Source organism: Periplaneta americana, chromosome 1 (assembly GCF_040183065.1).
Source record: "Periplaneta americana isolate PAMFEO1 chromosome 1, P.americana_PAMFEO1_priV1, whole genome shotgun sequence".
NCBI lineage: Eukaryota > Metazoa > Arthropoda > Insecta > Blattodea > Blattidae > Periplaneta > Periplaneta americana.
In genome coordinates this window covers 124937101-124955286 of record NC_091117.1, presented here as the reverse complement: position 1 = coordinate 124955286, position 18186 = coordinate 124937101, and the positions used below count along the sequence as shown (strand labels likewise).

General features: G+C 35.3%; 1 protein-coding gene across 1 annotated transcript in view; it reads right to left on the bottom strand.

Moving 5' to 3' along the window:
• Dnah3 (dynein heavy chain 3, axonemal) overlaps window positions 1-18186 on the bottom strand; it is a 367976-nt gene that overhangs the window by 124098 nt on the left and 225692 nt on the right. The window contains exons 44-46 of the mRNA XM_069827040.1: window positions 16862-17024; window positions 2367-2489; window positions 1906-2097 (exon numbers count right to left, since the gene is read on the bottom strand). Of these exons, the coding sequence (XP_069683141.1) occupies window positions 1906-2097; window positions 2367-2489; window positions 16862-17024 (478 nt within the window). The remainder of the gene's footprint in view (window positions 1-1905; window positions 2098-2366; window positions 2490-16861; window positions 17025-18186) is intronic.

Below are 18186 nucleotides of genomic sequence, written 5' to 3'. Positions count from 1 at the left end.
TTTTGTACGAGGATAATTTATGTTGGCCGCACTGTGCATCTTTTTTACTCTGTTAAGTTTATTTATACATGCTTTAACATCTGTGGTCATGTCGCATGTTAGAATGTGTGATATACCAGTAGGCCGTTTTTACTCTTGTTGAGTTTCTGTTTCTATAATGTGTTATAGATGGTTTGTGTTCATGTAATGGATTATAGATTTGGATTAATGTTTATCGTATTGGTAATTGAGGTGGTGATGAATCATGGCATGTAAATTTCCAATCTGACAATTGCCTTTATGACTAAGCAAAACCATGAAAAACCCCAGTCAGATTGGTTGGCCATAGAGTTTGAACCCGTGACCTCCAGAATATGAGTCTCAAACTCTACCATCTGAGCCAACTTGCTCCGTTGTGAATCATTGTTTATGTAAATAAAAAATGAAAATTAATGTTAGTACATAAATATTATTTTAAGAAACACAGGAAACGAATATGGGTAAATTATGAGCAAAGGAACGCCATTTCGTTACACTTTGTGAGCTTAATGGTAAAATGCCATACTAATTTTTACTCAATATGTGCTGTATTTTTGGTCCAGTAAAAATACTCATCTTTATGATAAAAGTATTTATTATTCCCATGACAGAAAACAAATATATCCGAATGAAAATAGTGTTAAATGAATATCTTCTTACTGTTATGCAAGGCCTTCTTAAATATACGAATCAGTAGTCATTTATTTTCATTTCATTATAACTATTAGTCTGAGGCGATGCTGATAAAACACATCGTTATTATAGAATTCGTGTAAATCGTCAAATATCAGTCCTATCAAAATTTTACATGGAGTAAAACTTATTGGAAACTGTTTTTAAAGAAACTTTTGTATGTAACATTTTTCACAAAAAATAAAAAATAAGCGCGATATTTCGATTAATAATTCATGCCCCCCTTATAATCTCCCTTTTAAATGAAGCATTTTGAATGGTATATAGCCTAAAATCTAACTTAGAACAAACTTCATTTATATTCCAGTTTTCATAGAAATTGGTTCAGCCATTATCGTGTGAAAAGTTAACAAACATCCAGAGAGACAGACATACTATAAACAAAATTTCAAAAATGCTATTTTTCGTCTCAGGATGGTTAATTATACATGTTAACACCAATTATTTTTGGAAAAGCGAAAATTACCAGAAAAATTTTGGTTACAGATTTATTATAAGTCTACAGATTACTTGATGTGTCAAACATTTACTGAAAGTATTGTTTACAGTTCTATAACATTTCATTCCAATTGCGAAGATAGGTTGTACTAATAGTTTAAATCTGTAGCAATGAATTTTTGTGTACAGTTAACACATCTCGCTTATAAATAAATATTCTAATCAGATCAGGTACAGAAGGCGCACATATAACAAACCATTCAGTCTCTGTATGTAGCTATTCCTATAACATTTATTAGTATGATGTACCGAAGTACATATGATATTTCCGTGCAGTAATTGTGTGTTGTCATATGATGAAGGATGGATAGAACAGAGAAAAATTCACTCTGGCACCAGGACTCAAACCCAGGTTTTCAGCTTTACGTGCTGATGCTTTATCCACTAAGCCACACCGGATTCCAGTTCCCATGCCGGATTGAACTCAGTTTAAGTTCTACCTCTCAGTTTTTCCCTTTGGTGGCCTACCCTCATATACTGTGTCACAGAATACAGAATATGTGACAGTGGCACAATGTCCAACGCACTATGTGCAGAGGTGCTCTTATTACGAGTGACTAAGTGGCCGGGATCCAACAGGATGAGCGCCGTCTTGAATCATAGCGAAGCTGGTGAGGGAAGATATTATGAAACGCCTCTCCTCGCAGCCTCCATTTATGGTTATCCCTATTGTAATTATTTTCCAAGAATACAAACCAATTTAACTCCAGCAGGAGGATTCTTCATAGATTTTACAATTGTAATGTCTGCAGGCTTCAAAGTATCAAGAGCTTGAAGTGCTGCTTCTAATGCTGGTATAGCTTCAGCCAGGTCACTTTCGCAGTCATCCTTGATAGCCTGCGCCGCTGCTGCAGCCTCATTGGCCAATGCTTCATCAGCACCAACAATCTAAATTTAAAAACTTCTAGTTACATATTAGACCTATGCCCTATTATTATGCGACAAAATCTTACTAAAAGCTAGGAGGATATTTTACATAATTTCTGGTAGGAAATGGCTGTATTTTTAGTGTCTTATGTGATAAGCAGGTTGTTAAAAAGTTTGATTATGGTAAAATATTTCTTACAAAATTATTATTTCTTTTCTTAATAGCCTAAGCTTCATAGATATCAGTAGTGCAAAAAAAAAAAAAGATGTATTGCAACTGATAAACCTACCTCTTTCTTGGCTTCCACAACTACTGTGTCTTGCTCAATTTTAATCATAAGTTTTTCAGTCTTCTCTGAAGTGTCAATCAGTTGTGGCTGAAGGGTATGAAGTTCATCTTGCATCAGTCCTACCTGTTCATCAGATTAAAATACATACATTATTATTAATCGACACTGGTTCGAGTTTGATCTTCATTGCTCACTGCCATTAGTTCGTTCCTTTTCCAATACTGAATCCTGAAACACTGCAGTGTATTGGCTTATTGTGCCCACTCTAATTTTCTTGCCTTGCCTGCCCTTTAAAGTATGAAATTAAAACCAAGATAACTGTATTACTATATTATTCCCATAATAAACTAATACTTATCATTATTTATATACCTCCTCTGAACATATAAATAAAAAGAAATATTGAAAATTTCTTACAATATGGTGCATGGAGCATTTTATATCAAACGATATAAAGTTTTATAAAATTATTAATATTTACAGAACTTTGTACTTAGAAAGTTGAAACTTGGTATGTCCATTACTAATAACATACTTAGTATCCATGATCAATTTCAAACAAATCGGATAAATTTTGTGGATTTTGAAATATTCACCTCTGCCTCTCACGAGACTTATCCTATAGAAACGTATGCAGTCTCAATCGAAATATTCATTCACAGAGGCTGAAAAGTAGCGAAATTTTGAGGCAAAGAAAAGCTGTGATCTGTTATAGAAACAGGGACTAATATCTACAAGTTACAAGGCTAACTTCTTCTTCTTCTTCTTCTTCTTCTTCTTGTCCCTATCTCTGACTAGGCTGCAGAGCTGACCCAATGTTTTCCCCCAGCTTGCCACGACCTGCTTCATTACCTCCTCCCATGTGGTCTTTGGTCTGCCTATAGGTCGCTTCCCTTGCGGCCTAGCCTCCAAGAATTGGCATGGTTTCCGGTGCTCCTCCATCTGTGTAACATGTCCAAACCAAATAAGTTGTTGGTCTTCCATCCTCTTGCTTATGGGTGGCAGTTGTAAATCGTCCCTATCCTCTCGTTTCTTACTCTGTCCCTTTGTGTTTTCCCTATTCTTCTTAGACACTTCATTTGCACTGCGTTAACTTTACTTATATCATTCTTCGTCACTATCCAGCTCTCGCTACCATATAGTAGTATCGGCTCCAAAACTGCCTGGTATTCATGGGTCTTGGTCTTTTTATCCACCTCTTCTTCACCAAGTAAGCAATGGTTCAGGGCATAGTAGGCATTAGTGATCTTTTGTGCTCGCTTGCGCATCTCTCCTTGTAACTTGCCTGTTTGATGGATTATTGTTCCGAGATATTCATAGCTTTACATCTGTGTCAGCTGTTGTCCATCGTACTCTATTTTAATTTGCTCTACCTGTTCTTCTGTCCTTGCCACCATCATAACTTGACTCTTCTTGTGATTTACTGTCACCCCCCTTTCTTTTAAGGTTTCCACCTATTCAATTATTATTTGTTGGAGCTTCCTTTCTGTGTCTGCGATTAGTACCATGTTGTCAGCATAGGCTAACATCTGACAAAACACTGGTCTGAGCTGTCACATCCCTACCATTGATTTATCAGTTCTCGCTTTGCAGGTCTTCAGCACTTCATCCGTACATATTATAAATAATAACAGACTTAAGCTGTCTCCCTGTTTTATCCCCTTTTCGAGTTTAAAAGGTTCTGACTTCTTGCCATTGAGTCTTACTATGCCGTCTACTCTCTGGAACATAGAGTACAAGCCTAAGTTACTGTAATATGTATAATTCACACAGGAAATATTATAATAATACATATAGTGAACTGTTGTAAGTTATATCATAAACATTACAAGTGCATTATTACATAGTCTGAAATTCTTGTAAAATAAACGAAAATGTGCATGATTTACAAGCCTAAGGACATGTTTGTGAACTGTGACTTCTAACAATGATGTTTCGTTTACTTTTAATCCAATATTCATAAAGCCATCTATCCAAAATGGTTATCAAGCAAGTAAAGTTATCCTTTACAAGAAATTGAAATGAGGAAAGATAAACTATTAGAGCACTGAGTAACACACTCTGGAAGACGATACAGCAAAAATGTGGAAAGAACTACAGTTTTTTAACGGACAAGGCAAGAAAATTAAAGAACGGACAAGGCAAGAAAATTAAAGAACTGTAGCTGGTTTGCAAAATTGGATCATGTTACCTTAGTTCTGTTTGTAAGGTGTTGTAGGATATGGCCAACATCAAGCATAACACCTCTCACTACTGCAGAACTTAATCTAAATGGTTTACTATGTACTGAAATTCTGGAATGATGTGAAACTGTAGGGCAAACATGTTCTTAAATACTGAATACTTTAAAAACACAACTATGCTGTTTTCAACTTCAAGGATGCGGTAATACAATACAAGTTTAGTATATTCTTTCGTAAAATACAATTTTATTAATCTAAATGAGAGGTTGGAAAGCAATGGTGGATTGTTAATGTTTAGGTGAGGGGTTTGCACTTTTTCCATTGCTGGTTGTCACAATAAAAAATTAAGACACAACGTTTTGAAGAGTGGTTCTCCCTTCGTCTTCAGGTGGAAGGAAGGAGAGAAGAGAAAAAAAACCTACTGTTGGGATCGTTATGTACAGCTATTCTATACAGCTGTACGTAACGATCCCAACAGTAGGTTTTTTTTTCTCTTCTCTCCTTCCTTCCACCTGAAGACGAAGGGAGAACCACTCTTCAAAACGTTGTGTCTTAATTTTTGATTGTGACAACCAGCAATGGAAAAAGTCCAAACCCCTCACCTAAACACAATTTTATTAGTTATAACAGAATTTAATTGTAAACTAGCAATCCATACTTTTGTAATTTTGTTTGGAACCTTCTTAATCAAAAGCTTCGTTCTCTTAAGTGTCATATAACTACGATATGGAACATTCCACTTTACATCCCTCCAAGAGAATTCACATTGAAGACTTTTATGCAGGACTGATCTATGCATTATTACCCGCAAAAGCAGGCATAAATGGCACTTTATAACCCTAGGGTGATAAAACAATTTTATAGCCGTAGAGTTATAAAATATTATTATAATCTTCGAAATTTATTGATTTCGACACTGTCTTTTATTAGAAGTGTTGATTTTAGCATCAAATAATATGACAGTAAAGAAGATGCTTTTCTTAATTGCGATAGTTCAGAAAAATATACCAACATTATGGACTCTGTGTAACTTAGAGTAAACATTTCTCTTCTTGCACCATTGCACAAAATCGTTACACTTTTTTCATAAACTGCTTTTGATTTAGAAGGCAGCAAACTAAGAATGACACTTTCCGTGGCATCCACAATATCAAGTGTCGTGAAGGACATTAATTCCTTCTCCTCACTGTTACAACACATCATCTTTTATTTTATTTCTTTATTTATTCACATAAACTACAAATACAAATCTGAAAACATGAAAATTATAAAACTTGAAAATATAAAAGTTGTTTATTTCTATTGCTGCTTACTGCCATTGCATGGTTGCATAGACTTATTTTATTTCACTTTAATTACCTATACGCCTATGTATTATTTTCATTGTTGTTAGCAGAAGAGAGACGATACTAAGGAGTATAATACTGGAGCTAAATGACAGCTGTGAGCAGTATGAGATGAAGATAAAATGCAAACAGGACGAAGACCATGGTTGTCGCAAGAAAAATAAAGAAGGTAAACTTACGAATTCTAAATGAGGCATAGAGCAAGAGGACAGCTTCAAATACTTGGGATGTACTATAAGCAGTAACATGAGCTGTAGCCAGCAGTCAAAAGGAGGATAGCAATGGCCAAGGAAGCTTTTAATAGAAAAAGAAGCACCTTCTGCGGATCTCTGGAAAAAGAAGTAAGGAAGAGACTAATGAAGTGCTTTGTGTGGAGTGAGACATTGTATGGGGCAGAAACATGGACATTACGACGAAATGAAGAGAAACGAATAGAAGTATTTGAAATGTGGATATGGAGAAGAATGAAGCGTGTGAAGTGGACAGACAGAATAAGAAATGAAATTGTGTTGGAAAGAGTGGGTTAAGAAAGAATGATGGTGAAACTGATCAGAAAGAGAAAAAGGAATTGGTTGAGTCACTGGCTGAGAACTAACTGCCTATTGAAGGATGCACTGGAAGGAATGGTGAACGGGAGAAAAGTTCTGAGCAGAAGAAGATATCAGATGATAGACGACATTAAGATATGGGGATCATATGCGGAGACTAAGAGGAAAGCAGAAAATAGGAAAGATTGAAGAACGCTGGGTTTGCAGTGAAATACCTGCTCATGGGCAGACGCTTATATATGTATTATTTTCATTCTTTACCTCTAGCTTTAAAATGAATATTATCCTGTCTTGTATAAAACTTTGTATGTATTAAGGTCATAACTAGCATTTTGGGCCAACTCGGTATATAATAACCCTCAGCGCTATGAGCCTTGGGCCTATTAGTTACCTCAGGCCAAAAACTCCTAATTACGACCTTAATATATAAATGACTATTATCTCTTCTTAAGAGTCCGTCATCCCAGACTAGATTTGAGGAAGTTACCTTCGAAGCTAATGACAAGCAAGATCATCTAGGACAATAATCATCATGATCATGATCATCATGATCATCATCATCATCATCATCATCATCATCATCATCATCTCATCAACGTCATGGATTAGGCCATGTCAGTCTGTTCCAGCAATGATGTTAAGGAAATAATTACTGCATCCAAATCATATTCGAAGAAAATTCAAATGCAAATAAATCATCAATGTATTGAAAAATCATTATCAATAAATGAATTTTCAATGTTGCTAAATACAGAAATAAATTATACCTCCAAACTATTGCATGAAACATGATAGTGGTTTCCCTATAACTTCATAATTAAACTTTTAAATAAAGACAAAAAGAGATTATAACTGCAATAATATTGATCATGCTTTACAACAGAAAACACAACTTTTATAGTCACTTATGTATTGTGAAATAGTTTCGTAAATAGAAACACAAAATAAGAACAAAATATACCAGGGCATTCGAAAAGTAATGGCAGCAGTGCTGTAAATCAGCGCTCCTAGTGGTGAGCAATGGAATCTTTTAGTATGTACTAGAGGAGCAGTTATTGCAAAAATGTGGAATATTAAAAGTCTTTAAGTAACCATATTTTGTGAATACAGTGCAGGGACTGTTTCTGATTTGTATTAAGTAATACTGCCCTAAAAATGTTCAGTAGGTATGAAGAAAGATATTTAATAAAAATACAAGTTGCAAGAGAAAAAATGCAACCCAGTGCCTTTACGGCATTACAAGAAGCTTGTGGGAAAGAAGTCCTACCATATCGAAGATGGGTGGAAGTGAGGCATTTGCTTGCAATCAAGAGTTTATATACAGTGAGCTTTAGATTGATCAGTGAGAGAGATGTCCATAAATGATGCTGCAAATAATGTCCACCGTCTTGCAAGGATTTGCCAATGTATTGCTGACATGGCAGAGGACTATATTTGAAGTACCGGTACGTAATGCCAAAAGTAACAAAAATTAATTTAGTGTGAAACAATAACTATCCACTACCATTCGACTACAAACACTACAATGGCATATAATTAGAATGGGAGACAACCGAATACCCAAGAAAACACTATTCAGTAAAATCCAAGGTAGAAGGCCTATTGAAGGACCCAGGGATCGCTGGATTGATGAAATGGCAAAGAATGCCAACACGTTCCTTAAAACCAGATGATGGATATCAGCCGCAAAGGATAGGGTTATATGGAGGCAGATGATTAAGGAGGGTAAGATTCGATCGCAAATTGTGACGCCAGAGAAGAAGAAACAGTAACTATGTTGCCATTGCTTTTCGAATGCTCTAGTATATGAGGCTCTATTCAAACTCCTACAAGTACATTTTAACACATCACATACAAAAAATAAGAAAGTTTGAGAAATTAAAGTGAGGGAAATGCAAGAGTAACTAAAAAAATTTCTTGCCATGTTTTTTCCAACATGTCCATGTTACCATACCAATTTGCCTCGGTGGCTCATAGCCAGTACGTAAGACTGTCATGTAAGCAAGCCTGGGTTCAGTGCAGCACAAGTAAAATGACATTCGTGGTGGATGAAGTGAAGGTTATAAGGATTTTTTCTCGGTTTTCTCCCATTTTACCCCCTTTAGTCAACCAACACTCTCCTCAATTTCTGTTTTCATTGTCACTGCCTGTCAGAAAAATATAGTACCGGTACCTTTCTTTGTGTATTATTGGCGCTAAATTATTTGCCTGCCATGACATGTATGTCCTCATGGTATGTTCAAAGATTGGTAGCTAGCAGTGGTGGCAATTCTAGACTACTCAGATAGGAATGGAAGCCCATTCCCAGGTGGGTCTCAATGATTAAAAGATCTAAAGAACAGGAGTATATAAGCAGGGAACAGTATTACATGAACAGTAGGCTGCAGAAGAACATATGATGTAGCACATAGTGGACTCAGTTTACCAGGTGCACACAATTGGAATATAACTCATTCCTCAGGGGTGTACAATAAACCTCTTGAATGTAGTACTTAAAGGACGCTTTAATCCTAGACTGTAAAGTCTTAAGTCATACCATTGCAATCATATCACAGACGGGCCTCATGTAGTTAGGAGGTCAGACTTTTAGATGCATATACAAGGTCCATAATTTAGCTCCCCCCTCAAAAAATCCATTGAAGTGGTATCAGGCGAAAATGATGGCCACGAAATGTGCCCATTTTGTCCAATCCAGCAACCTGGAATTGTGTTACTGAGAGACACTCGAATCTGCGGACTTCAATGTGGGGGAGCCCTATTCTGTTGAAAAAATATATTGAGTTGCAAAACAGCTATATAGAGATACATGAACTGTTTTACTAAGTCGAAGTAGATGTGCCAGTTACTGTTGCTTCACAGAAGAATGGCCCGGCTATCCTGGCCTTCAACAAACCACACCACACTTTCAGTTTTGGGCTACCTCAGATCTCTTCATGTTGGACATAAAGATGTTCAGATTGGGGCTCACAAAATCCACACGTATAATATGAAAACATCCATGACAGTCCGAAACTGAATGTCTAGTGTGGTCTGAAGAAGAACAGAATGTCGAGCCATTCTTCTGTGAAGCAACAGTAACTGGCGCCATCTACCTTGACTTGCTGGAACAGTTTGTACATCTCCAAAAAGCTGATCTGCAGCCTGAAGTATTATCACAGTCTAGTACATACAGTCACGAAGCTCAATACGTAGGGAATATGCACACAATGTCGTTGAACTTTAGTTGCTAGCCACTAGGATCACTACTATTGCACAGTCTATTGTTCCTAGTACTCTCAGTTGCTAACCGCTTGGAGCATTGTATCGTGAGCAATCCAAAAAATCACCTCAAGCTTCATGACTGTATGTAATAAGACTGTGGTATTATTTTAACAGGATAGAAGTCAGAATTAGACTTCAGGATTTTCCACCATGTCCTGGAAATTGAAAATTCTCCTCTGGTTATGGGACCTGTATATAGGCTCCGTGCGTATAGCACTGAGCTGCTGCAGGCGGACACTACGAGAACTACTTGTAGGCTTGTCTTCAACAACTGTGTGTGATCTGTGTTGACAGCCGACTGCTGGAAGACTCGAGTAGGAGTGATTTTATACGCATTTATTTAATCTTTCATAAAGTGTTGCCTTTAGATTGCTATTTTAAAAATGTCAAAGCAGTCCAGCAAAATTATATGCTGTGTTTTTAGCTGTAATAATAGATATTGTAATACAAAGCAAAATGTGAAGTTTTATAGTTTTCCATCACGACCCCACGAAATGGATTTGAAAAGACGGTGGATAATAGCAGTAAATCGGAAAGAGTGAGTTTAAATTAAGTATTTGGGATTTAAGTATTTTAATTAATACCTAATTAAGTTTTTACAGAACTTATCGTAATCGAGGATTTTACAATAAACCTACAGTAACTATTGCATGCAAATAATCACGTTAATGTTATACTTACAAAATAAGCAGCTGTAGGCCATATTTGTAAACACATCATAATAGTAGGGCGCATTATATTCAGTAATTATAGCAAAGTCTTTATGATAGCCTGTATTATATAATTACAGAAATAGGCCTATATGACAAATACGGAAACATAGTATCATTACATACATATTTTACAATTACAGAATCATATTATGAATATAGAAGGAATTACAAATACAGAAAAATAATATAAATGAAAGTACATTACAATATTGTAATAGCCCTAAATATATAACATTACGAAGACATATAACAAAAAATAATTTATACTCATTACAACAGAAATTACAAAACATTTAATAGAAACCAAAGCTACATTTTATGAAATCTATTTGAAGTGATTTTCTAAATATCATCTGCCTTTATTGTTTTGTTAAACATTAAACAATATGTTTACATTAATATGTCACATTTACACGAATTATTATTATAGGGCAGACGGCACTTTATGGACACCTTCCAAATCATCTAGAATCTGTAGCGAACATTTCATAGGAGGGTGTAAATCTCAAAATCCTGCTAGTCCAGCATATGTTCCAAGCTTCTTTCCTGAATGTTACAAAAGGGAGTCAACAGGAACAGACTCTCTCAACAGATTTAAAAGACTGAAGAAAAGAACTGAAATAATTTCACAGCCGGATACATCAGACCCTTTGGAAGATAGTGGGCCTATCCTAGTGACCACCAAAACTGATGCCCAAACTCAGACAGATAGAAATTATGACAAAGAAAGCAAGTTTGAATTCAGTTGTATGGTGGATGGAAACAATGTCAGCACACAAGCATGCATATCAGCCTTCCACGCATTATATGCCAAACCTAAGTGTTCCAGTAAACTGTCTGGGTCTGACTCCCCATATGAAAAAAGAGGATTTTTTTATTATAGTTCAATTTCTGATGAATCACAATTAAATGTGCTGGCTGGTGTTAACACAGAAATTTTTAATTTATTTTTGAACTTACTGTCGGACAGTACCCAGCGTAAAATTAGTAAAGAAAATAAACTTTTAATATTCTTAATGAAAATGAAGTTAGCCTTGCCATTTGCTGCCCTTGCTGTAATTTTCAATGTTCACCGTAGTACTATTTCTAGAATATTCCAATCTGTTTTACCTACACTTGCACAAGCAACTAAAAACTTTGTTTTCTGGCCCAGCAAAGATACTGTTAATGCAACATTGCCTACTGTGTTTAAAGATAATTATCCGAATTGTAGAGCTATTATTCACTGCACTGAAATTAAAACAGAACAACCTCCTGAAATCAGTCAGCGTGTATATATGTACTCTAACTATAAGTCTGCATATACTGCAAAAGTTATTTTTGGAATTGCGCCTTGTGGTATGGTAACATTTATTTCCAAATGTTATGGAGGTAGAGCCAGTGACAGTTTTATCACAAATGACTGTGGAATTTTGAAACTAATAGAACCAGGAGATCAAATTATGGCAGTTAAAGGTTTTCCCGGAATAAAAACTGTATTGGAGGAGAGCAATGCAATTTTGGTAATGCCACCCTTTATGAATGAAGGTCACTTAACACCTGATCAAGTTGATGATGCTTATAATATTGCTAGTGTGCGGATCCACGTTGAACGCTGCATTCAAAGAGTGAAAGTGTATAATATACTTAAAAAATGTCCAAGTGAACTATTAAATTGTATTGATGACATTGTGCACATGTGTTGTGTTATGACTAATGTACAGCCTCCATTGATTTCTGAAGATCATTATTAGAACGGTATGTCAGTTCTTTTAAATAGTGTGTGTGAAGTAAAACTGTTGCAACTTTTCAATACAGCCCTTCAGGAACATATCATTTCTTTGAATTTCTATAAGAATGGAAATATGATTCTCTGTATAAATGAAAAAATCACAGAAATCAACGCCACAACAGTACATCAGCAGTTGACACTGAGTGAAATATGTATGCAATGTTAAAATTGAAATATACCGTCTATACTTATCTAGTATAGATAAGTATAGACGGTATATTTCAATTTTAACATTGTATTACAACCTGCTTATCGGATAAATCATACAACATGAAATATATATGACTTTGTTTTAGTTCCAAATTTCCTTGTGAATTTTTTATAATATAGGATACATTAATGTCCCCATTCTCACCGACAATGGGTTTTTCTTTACATGAAATAGGACATTTAATTTCTAATACTCTTTCTGGCTTACCATTCATCATTACTATCCCATCAGGACTAGCACACAACCAAGGTTGGGTTAAGTGAATGATAAGACCACAACCAGCAACTGTTCTGTCATATGAATTTGTGTATTTGTCAAGTGCAGTTTTTTCTAATTTCCTTCCAAAAGTTACATTCCTAAGACCCCTACCATGAAGCAATTTTGGGTTCATGAGGGTATTTACCAGCTTCTCATGATCTTTTTCTCTAGTTTTAATTGAATGTGCCCTACTCGCAGAAATCCTTATTTTTCTTTCTGTAAACCATAAGTCTGATTTTGATTGATGCAAGGTTTTTACACAAATTTCAGTTGCTCTGGTCTTATCAATTAGGACATGATTATCATAAAAATTATTTTCTAATGCAGAAATGTTGCTACTACATTCATTAATTATTATAGGCCTAGTTTCTTGTTTCATTGTAATTAGCCCTTTACATGCATTATTCTCAACAATAGCTGTGATATCTGTTATTAAATGTCCCAGCAGTTCATTGACAACTTTAAGTGATTCTGATTTTTTCTCTTCGTTTAAAATTTTTGTCAGTATACATGGGGTTTTCAGTGCAGGAATTTCAATTGCTTCAATTTCAAGCCTCTGCTTTTTTTTGGGAAAAAGTTCTTCTAATCTCTTCCCCTTGCTATATTTCTCTTTCCCCGCATTTGAGATATGGGGTCGAGACCATTCGCAGGGCTGATCAGTTCGCGAAGTGATGCGTTCGGAGTTAACTGCATAAACAACAGCGGAAAAGTGTTTACACTTTCCTGACGATCCAGCAGGACATTCGCAGGAACTATTAGTCGCTTCTCTAGCAGCATTAACCTACGATAACATGAGGTCGTCTTTTTAAGTCAGCATCGTTTAATGTATAAATTAACATTAATCACAAATAGTAATAATACATAAATAACTACGTTACCTCTATGGTGACATGATAAGGTTTCAGGCTAACTGATGTCTGTCTTATTACATTTGCAGTTATTACACTCTTGCAAATTCCAGCGAAATATTTTTCTTGTAAATTTAATACATGAACACTTTCTGCAAGTAAACGACCTTTCTTAGAAGAATTTGGCCGATTATTGTCATAGAAAATACTTTGAAATCCCACTGTTATTATTAAATCTGCCGTGGCAGTACACTGTGAGATGACGGCTGATGCTCGCGCTGTAGTACGCAAGAACTTACAATTTTCGCCACTCAGAGCGCGGCGGTGCATTTCTCCCTGCAACGCACGGAGCCTATAGTTCCGAAACATTGAAAATGTCAAGTTTCAGGGCATGTGGAAAACCCAAAAGTCTAATTCTGATCAGTTGATCATATTCACCGGGAAAGTCTAAAAACAGATGGAATAGGAGTCGTCCACATTTGAGTCTGCAGGTTCGAGAGTCTCTCAATAACACATTTTCAGACATGAATCAAACCTATGGACCCATTTCGTAGTCATCACGTTTACTTAATATCACTCTTGTGAATATATTTATTTATTTTCTTTTGGCTGGAGGAACTAAGTGTCTGATCTCTTAAATTTATGAGCCTGTCTCTATATGTGATTGGTATGGCAACACTTATTGACATATTGGAAAGAACATGCCATGAAACTGGTTTCAGGTTGAATGCTTTTAGTAGCTACCATTAATGAAATAGACGTTAATAAAATTTTTCGAGTTGCTCTTGTACTTCATGTAGTTTCAATTCCACAACTTTCCTACTTCATACGTTACAATTATGAGTTTGAATGAAGTACGATGTAAAAGAAGAAGTACTTTTTTTAGTTGGTTATTTAATGACATTATATCTGCAGCAAACAGATGCTATTATGAGGTCTTAAAACACATAAAATCTAAACTACTAACTCTTCAAAGTAAAGTCAGGGTCTATGAGACATTAATTAGGCCTGTGCTAGTACAGGACTTCTATTGTATGTACTGATTGCTGGCACGGTATTTTGCTTCTTGGCGGTTGGGCATGTCGCAGCTGGCTACACTCGTATGTTAACCCTGCTACTTAAGACATGTATAAAATCGTACCTTATAAAAGATGCTGGAAATGTCGTCTTCCCTCAGCTAAATAGGCGTTTATCGGGAAAATATATTCCAATTGGCATGATTAAGTTCGGCCATCGTAATGTTTTTGATTTCATTTGTTCTACCATTATATACGATATTTAATCTCACAATAATTAAAATGTTCAATTTAAGGACAATGAAGAGTAGAAAAAATGTGTTCTACTCGTAAAAAATTGGACTATTATTCGGATTGCGCTAAAAGCACACCAAACTTCAACTTTCCAATCATGAAGAGGAATTTCTTGTATACGATGTGGATTTTCAGAACATCAATAGCAAGCATTGTGATTGTTTACATGATCAGTCAGGTGGAACTATGCCTTGTCTGAAAAGAACACGAGCTGTGAGTCGATTAAATCTTCAGTCATTGATAAAAAAACACCCACAATAACGCACTCGTGCTACTGAATCACCATATTGTAAACAATGGACACGTATACACTTGTAAGACTTCAGTTTTAACAATTCTGTTGCTTTATGTAGAGAAAACACTGAAACTCCCGCTTGTTGTGCTAATTTCAGGAGTGATTTTGTTGGCAACTGTTCAAGATGTGCACTAATTTGGTCTAATTTGTCCTCTATTAAAACTGTATGTTTTAGCGTGTGTTTTCTGTATTGCACTGAACCAGTAGATTCAAATCTGTTCACAATATCATGAATTGTAGTTCTGGAAGGATGTAATTGACCAGGGAATGCCTGAATAAATTCCGCACAAAGACAACAAGTTGATTCGTATTTATAATAAACTTTACACACAAAAATGCGTTGCTTTAGAATCAGTTGTCTAACCATCTTCACGAACGAATGTACACTGCCCCCAAAGAACGACATATTTATACTGGGGGAGCACTGCTTGCTATGGATGAGAAACAACACACTGTGCCAGCGGTCAGTACATATAACATACTATAAAAGCCCTGAAACGTGGGTTTTGAGTAAAAAGGACATAAGAAGACTTAAAGTTTTCGAAAGGAAAATTTTAAGAGCAATTTATAGACCAGTTAAAGTTAATGATGAATGAAGGGCTAGGTATAATCAATCAATCAATCAATCAATCAATCAATCAATCTTCTTAATGTATCCAGCTGTTTGCTGACAACATAAAGTCCACTATAGTCCACTGTAGTCTATTCAGTTGTCGTTTTTCACGAGAAATGAGGGATATTTTGATCGTTGTTCATTATAGATGCCTGTTGCTAGTAGCCAGAGTTGGAGTGTAGTCAATATATACTGCAGGGCTGTGTCTTCTGCAACTGGTACTGATGATTTTAATTTACTTCTTTTGTGGTTTATGGATGGACAGTATAGAAGAATGTGTTCCAGATCTTCATCATGATTATTACACCACAGGCAAGTAGGATTATCAGAAATGTGAAATCGGTGTAGGTACAATTGTGTGACAATGTGACCTGTTCTGGCTCTTGTTAAAAATGTTTGAACGTGTCTGGGCAAGTTTTTGTACATTTCCAGGTCCTTTGTCAGAAGAGAGCCAATTGTTGATCCATAGGTTTGTAAAATGAGACTTTACTGAAGCAAAAGCACTGGGTAGAGATATCACTTGAAGAGGTCTTGGTTGCAAATATGTTGCCTGTTTTGCAATATTATCGACTTTCTCGTTTCCAGGTATATCACAATGACTAGGTATCCATTGAAATATTATTTCCTTTTGGAGTTCTTTTAGTTTACTTAGTTGTTCCTGAATTGGAAAAATTCTAAGAATCAGAGATGGCAGAAGATTCTGCAGAAGGTCAGGACTCTTATAGGATTGATGAGCTGATGATGATGATGATTATTTAATGAAGCTGTATCAATTATAGGTTATTTAGCGTCAATGGAATTGCTGATAGTGAGATGGTATTTGGCGAGATGAGGCCAAGGATTCGCTATAGATTACCTGACTTTCGCCTTATGGTTGGTGAAAACCTCGGAAAAAACCCAACCTGGTAATCAGCTCAAGCAGGAGAATCGAACCCACACCCGAACGCAGCTCCAGATCAGCAGGCAAGCGCCCCTGCCAGTGACCCAGAAGTGATGATATTTTTTTGTTAAGATAATGTAAATCTAAATATTATCTTAAATTTAACAAAGTTAAGAAATTTCCCAAATGATGTTGAATAGGTGAGCTACTAAGTGGCATTATATCAACTGAAATATTTAGCCAGTTATAACACTTTACTTGTCCTGCAGCAAAGTCCAGCTTCTCTAGTCCCACTTCATATCTGTTCCTCTGAAGTGTTATCTTCTGTACTTTCATATGATATAAATCTTTAAACGCTATTATTAGTTCCAGATATGATGTTGGAGTCACATAATTGTGTCGTTTAAGTTCAATATAATACCTGTGAATAAGAATCAATATTAATTTTACTGCTGTGCAACATCTAAACACAGTCATCTTTTGTTTATGGTGGTATTTTTGTTTCTTGTACATTCATGTTGTTAAGAGAAGGTTAAAGACTGAAGTGACCACAACTGATAAGTTGCATTTAGATTTTATCTTGAAAACTACACACCCAATAATGACTAAATTTTCTAAAAATCTGTACATGTGAGTGAATTTCATTCTGATTGGCTGAATTGTTTAGCTATATATATAAAGTTTCTTTTTCAGTAGGCCTAACTCAAAACATTAATGTACCTTTTCTCAAAACGATCATAGGCAAAAGTGTGAATAATTTTCATACACGTAGGAGCCATATGTTACAATCTGAGGAACAGAGAATCTCGTATCTTCATTAGCAACATATAAAAAAAATTATATGTAATGTTCAACATTTCCAATCGACAAATAAAGTTTTTAGAATATTTAACATGTAGTTGGAATGAGTCTTAAGACGTATCAATATGAATGTTACTTAGTGTAATACAGCATAATAAGCATCTGTGCAAAATTTGAATCAAACTGGACTTGTAATTTCTGGGAAAAGAACATTTAAGATTATAAAAAGTTGTTTTGAGAAAAAAAAAACAGTAATAAAGATAAACTTTATTATTGGTGCTATGTAGTCTAATATACTTCAAAACATGCCATTTAAATAGCGTAAATGATTACTTTCATAAACTATATATATATATATATATATATATATATATATATATATATATATATTGGTCGTTTCAATATTCAACCTTCTCTTAAAGCCATTACGTATTCTGAAATATTTAATTACTTTTTATTTACTTCTAATCTACAAAAGCCAAAGTTCTAAAGAATCTAATTGAGTGAGTATTGCATAAGATAAATATGAGATTTTAGACTTTCACGGATGTGTGTTCAGAGGAAGAATTTTGGGTACAGTATTCCATTATATGCTGAGACTGGGCCATTTGTTTGGAGTAGCCTGGCACAATGGGCCCAAGAGAGTAGGTGATCCCACAGGTGTTGCTATACTAAGTTGAAAATGGAACATGAATGTAGTTCCAAAATGTTGGAGATGCTAAATTCCAGCACACGGTGGAATATACAACATTCTTCTTTCTAATGTTAATAAATATAAATAT